This window comes from Akebia trifoliata, chromosome 14, assembly GCF_017979445.1.
Source record: "Akebia trifoliata isolate Shusen 1 chromosome 14, ASM1797944v1, whole genome shotgun sequence".
NCBI lineage: Eukaryota > Viridiplantae > Streptophyta > Magnoliopsida > Ranunculales > Lardizabalaceae > Akebia > Akebia trifoliata.
This window is the reverse complement of record NC_141388.1, coordinates 27,184,350-27,190,259: the sequence shown is the minus strand read 5'-3', so window position 1 is coordinate 27,190,259 and position 5,910 is coordinate 27,184,350. Positions and strand designations below refer to the sequence as shown.

Here is a 5,910-nt window from a genome sequence, read left to right as displayed (position 1 = left end):
GTGGCACGGATCTCTTCCCGCGGTATAGACTTCTCCACAAACTGTTTACATCCAATCTCTATTCGCGTGCCGGGAACAAGACCGATGTCGCGATGCACATGGCCGATACTCTGTATTGTGTTGCCACCGGACAAGCCATATGCCTTGCCACCTATCTCCTTCATACGATTGTCGACTTTGCCCACTCTGGTTGCACGTCCGATAACCTACCATATGGCCACCTTATTTCTCAATTGGCCGTCTTCTGTGGCCTTCCGACTGACACCAATCCAGTGATTCATGAAGAACTTTTCACAGCCACCACGCTCTCGAAGATGAGGATTGCCCTTCCAGCCGCGCCTCTTCTACCTCGTCCAGCCCATCGGGCTCCCACTCCACCTCCTCCGGACGCACCCGTTACTCCTTCAGCTGCCCCCTTTGACCTTAAGTCTCGGTTGTCTGCTCTGGAAGTAGGCCAGCTCCACCTGGTACAAGGGCAAACTCGTCTGGAGTTGTGCCTTAAGAAGATGAACCGGTACCTCAAGACTCTTATTCGGGCCTGTGTACCCAGGCACACGACCTCCGATGACAGCTCGAGCAGTGCTTAGTCTTTATAGTTATATTCTACCGCTGTTTTGTTGTTCAGTTGTATTTTGTCGGGTTGCTTCTGTCATGACGTGTATTTATCTATCTTTCGTACATTATACTGTTTATAATGAATATATGTTTAATTTTATGCTATATTTTTCCCTTCTCACTGATGCATGCATCCTCATTCTTGGCATATTCACTATTGTGCATCTCTATCTATGTTCACTCTGCTGTATCTCTTATTATTTGGCTTCCTTGTGTGTTGGCTTTTGGGTGGTTCGCCCTTTGTCAACAACTGACAAAAAGGGGGAGAAGGCATCCCACCTATGAACAAATGTTTTAATGCAGGCATATATGAATAAGGCAAGGAGTAAGGGGGAGATATCTGTTGTCTGAAAATGTATCTGTAATCTTTTAAGAGTCCTACTACTTTGTATTTGTATACTTGTGTAAGATCTTGTTAGGCTCTACATGTAATTGATTACTCTTACAAATGGTTCACAGTTGGTAGTTTAGGATTGGTTTTGTCTTGTAATTGACAAAGGGGGAGATTGTTAGTATCATGTTTTGTCAATTCCAAGATTAGTCGTATGTTGTCATGTTGTAACCACTGGAAGACATTGTTCGTATGCATTACATCAATGAAAAATCCACAGTGTATCAAAACCAATCAAGGATAAGGGACATCTTCACCCGTGGAGCATCAGTACACGTTATTATCAAAGCATCTTGTGAGTGTTCTAAGGTCATCCCAAAATCAACTCTATCTCAAGAGAAATAGAAGCTGTCGGCAGGAGTGAATGATCAACCGTCAGCCACCGACAGAACAAAATGAGAAAATTTCTATCAGTGGCAGAAGCTCTAACCTATCGGTTCCACCGATAAACAACCTATCGGATCCACCGTCATCCATCGACAGATCAAAATGGGAAATCTTCTATCGGTGGCAGAAGCTCTAACTTGTCGGTCCCACCGACAGAATAGTTATCGGTTCCACCGATGAACAACTTGTCGGTCTCACCACCATCCACCACCAGAACTAATTAAGAAATCATCCTTCGGTGGCAGAAGCATAGTTCTACCAGTTCCACCGTTATAATGCTCATCGATCCCACCGATGACTCTTGGAGGTTCCACCGACAGTACTGCCGATAGTGTTCAACGGTAAGATTTTCGATCGTTATGGTTGGTCGGTGCCACAGACGGGATTCAGGTGCCGTTAAGAGCAGTTTTTATATAAAAAAAGCTCTAGGCTTCATTTTTCTTTGATCAACAACTTCTGAGTTAGGCCCAAGGAAATAAGTACATTTCAAAAGGCTTAACAAAGTAAGAAGAATCGTTAGGTGAAGTCGAAACCATGCACATCAAGCTACTTTATCTGAGTTAATCAAACTTCACTTACTTCATCCTTCAAGCATTTACATTTTAACATTGAGCTACTCAAGGAGCCAAAGATGAAGGAAGTAGTGAAGAACCAAAGAATTACACACTCACCTCATTCATCATAATTGTGAGTTTGATTGTTTTGTTTTTATTTCAAAAATACTCCTGTAATAATTTACTTGATTTCTCCTTCAAAATCAAGCACTTGATTGAGTTGCGGACTCAAGTTGAGTGATAAAGGTTATTGAGTTCCCGAAGTATAAAACTCAGACATTTTGAGTGGATGTGGTTCACTCAATCTTAGGGTTGCAGAATTAACCCCGAAAAATTCTATGTGCGATTTAAGGTGAACCAAAAACCTCAGTTTTAGTAAACACCAAAGAACCATCAATTGGGGTTCTCTTGGGAGTGGACGTAGGCACAATTGCTGAACCACTATAAATTGCGTGTCTCGTGTTTTTCTCTAATTTTCTTATCTTCATGAAAATCTGAATGTATATTATGATTGATCATAGCTTGCATAAATCTTTTGTTTCATGAATGATTTGGTGAATGTATCAACATAATGAACTCATTAAAAATCCAGTCTCACTTAAGTGTTCACATTTAAAAGAATTTTTAAATAGTCCTATTCACCCCCTCTAGGTTTATACACTGTCAAAGTCGGTAATTTCAATTTTGTGGGGTGATAAAAATTACACCTGCCCCCGCTCCATCTCTTCTAGCTGCACCATCAAAGAACATTCTCCAAGCTGGAACCACATCAATAGAGAATACTTCTTTGTCAGGCAAGTCATGAGATAATTCCCATTCAACTGGAATAGGATAATCAGCAAGAAAGTCGACTAATGCTTGTCCTTTTACAGTCTTTTGAGGGATGTAAATAATCTCAAATTCTGATAAGAGAAGGGTCCATTTAGCTAGTCTTCCCGATAAGATTGGCCTTGTCATGATGTACTTGAGTGGATCAGCTCGCGCAGTGAGTCAAATTGTGTGCGATAACATGTAATGCCGGAGTTTCTTTGTGGAAAAGATGAGCGCTAAACATATTTTCTCGATGGGTGAATAGTTACTTCTACTCCAACAAGAGTTCGACTCAAGTAGTAGAGTGTACCTTATTTTCCTTCGTCATTTTCTTGAGCCAACAATGCTCTTAGTGACATTTCTTGTGCACTTATATAGAGAATCAGTGACTTTTCAGGAATTGGTACAGAAAGAATAGGAGGCTTAAGAAGATACTCCTTGATGCTTTTCAGAGCATTCTCACAAGCTTCATCCCATTCAAATGATGTATCTTTCTTCATCAATTGACTAAATGGATGACAACGCCCAGCTAAGTTTGAAATAAACCTACGAATGTAAGCAAGTCGGCCTTGTAGACTTTTAAGTTCATGAATATGAATGTTCTTTGGTGCCGGCATCTTTTGAATGGCTTCAATCTTGTTTCGATCGATTTCAATACCACGATGTCGAATCACGAATCCCAAAAATTTACCCGAGGTGACTCCAAAAGTACATTTTAATGGATTCATCTTGAGCTGGTACCGTCGTAATCCGTCAAAGGTATCACGTAGATGTTGTAAGTGATCTTCTCTTTTCTTGGACTTTATTACTAAGTCATCAACATAACATTCCACCTTGTCAGTAGCATGTCATCAAAGATTTTTTGCATAGCTCGCTGGTAAGTGGCACTAGCATTCTTAAGTTCAAAAGGCATAACTTTGTAACAATATATACCTTTTGGGGTACGAAAGGCTGTAAGCTCCTCGTCTTTTGACGACATTTGAATTTGATTGTAACCAGAAGATCCATTAATGAAAAACAAAGCTTCATGTCCTATAGTCGCATCAACCATAAGTTCTATGATTGGGAGCGGAAAATCATCTTTTGGACATGCATTATTCAAGTCGCGAAAATCGACACATACTCGAATCTGTCCATTCTTATTTCTTACCAGAACTATGTTGGAAATCTAAGTTGGATACTTTACTTCTCGGATGAAGCTAGCTTCTATCAACTTGTTGATCTCTGTTTCAATCAGTGGTATCAACTCTGACCGAAAACGACGTTGTGCTTGTTTTATCGGACGAACTCCGTGTTTAACTGCGAGCTGATGAACAACGATCTTCGGGTCAAGTCCTGGCATTTCTTTGTAAGTCCAAGCAAAGACATTTTTGTATTCTTGTAGTAACTTGAGGTACTCGGATTCTTCATGCTGGTTTAGAAGAGTGCTGATGAACGTGGGTCGCGGTTCATCAATTGTCCCAAGATTTATTTCTTTCAAGTCGTCGACAGTGGCTTGTCCGCCTTCTTCAAAGACTGGTGGAGCATTTTTGAGTTCTTCATCTGACGACGTAGAATCTTCTTCAAGGAATTCTTCAATGGTAATATGATTTACTGAAATGACATATTCAGAATTTTCTGTTCCAACAGTTGAAGCTCGGCTGTTGCTTATTTGGTTTGTGAGGATGATGGTGCGTCGCTTCACAATCAATGCATCTGATATCGAAACTTCCAAAGTTGCTTGTCGTTTAATGCGAGATGAAATAATGCTATGCAAGTCACTACTATCTTTATGCTCCATATGTTTATTTCTTTGCTTAGGTCGATGTCGCGATTCTCTTCGTATTTTTACTCCAACATTCTGAACAAGTCTAGATAGAGCAGATGCACGAGATTTATGAATTTGTACATCATGATGATCATCTAAAGCACCCAATCGATCAAATACCGACGTGGTCGAGATGTGATCACCAATTCGATCAAAGACCAATGTCCGTGGAACTAGTATTTTTACAGACTCATCAATGATTTCTACTATAGTATGTTGTGAAGCAGCCGTCTTCATCTTATAAATTTTGATTAGAGCTTCTGGTGTATACCCTAGCCCTGCTTGTGTGAATGAAATTCTTTCTCCAGCTTGAACGAGTTTGACTTGTGTTGTAGTTAAACCATGAATTTGATCAGTTGGTAGTAGTTCACCCAATCGTATGGGTTTACCTTTTCCGTAACAGGCAATTTCGAATAACTTTGAAGTTTTAGGACCGAACCAACTTTTCGACTCAACCTTTGCGATGTTGTTCGTGATTGATGTAATTGGGATAATATTTTTCACGGGTGTCCTTACGACGTAAGATTTCTGAAGTGGTGTAACTGGTAGGGTTAACTCTTCTTTCAGTATCTCCAATTCGACTTTAGAAACAGAAGGCTTGGTCTTTGAAGAAATCTCTTCGAAAGGTGATTGTCCCGACTTTCGTCGTGATTGTGGCACGTAACGAAGCATTGGGGTTGGCAATACAACTGTAGATGACATGTCCACTATTGATTGATTCACCTTGATTCGTTGAGTTTCTGGTTCTTGCTTCTTTACTTGTTCTTTTTGAAGTTGAGGACCAGAAATCTTCTCGGCATCATTCATAGTATGCTTTTCTTTGTCAGGTTTTTGCTTACTAGAAAGGGGTATTAAAACTGGAAGTATTTTTTGAATGACGTCACCTCCAAAATAGAATTTTACATCAGCAAAATGTGTTTCTGCCTTGTCAAATGGTTGATCTTCGGCTATTACACATTTTTGCACACCATCTTGGTAATACTTGAAACACTGGTGTAACGTGGATGGTACCACTCCAGTTTCATGCAGCCACGGTCTACCGAGAAGTAAGTGATATGAAATTTTACAATCAATCATGTGGAAGAGTGCTGTTGATTCCAAATCTACGATAGAGAGCTTGACTCTTATCATGCCGATAGCTCCTAAATTAAAATATTGAATTATCAACTTACTGCGAGCAAGTTGATCTGATGAGATGCCAACTTGTTTCATTGTACGAATTGGCATGATGTTGACCGTAGAGCCACAATCTAGGATGATTATTTGAATTTTAATTTCCCTCACATAACCTAAAACATAAAGATGCCTATTATGAGGTCGAGATCCCAACTGGAGATCCTCGTCAG

The 5,910-nt window shown here is 40.1% G+C and overlaps 1 protein-coding gene across 1 annotated transcript; it reads right to left on the bottom strand.

Moving 5' to 3' along the window:
- Positions 1-3,925: 3,925 nt before the first annotated feature.
- LOC147386646 (uncharacterized) lies at positions 3,926-5,695 on the bottom strand. The gene has a single exon (XM_086424592.1). It carries the CDS (start codon positions 5,693-5,695, stop codon positions 3,926-3,928), a length of 1,770 nt encoding a protein of 589 aa, XP_086280718.1.
- Between the last annotated feature and the right edge of the window lie 215 nt (positions 5,696-5,910).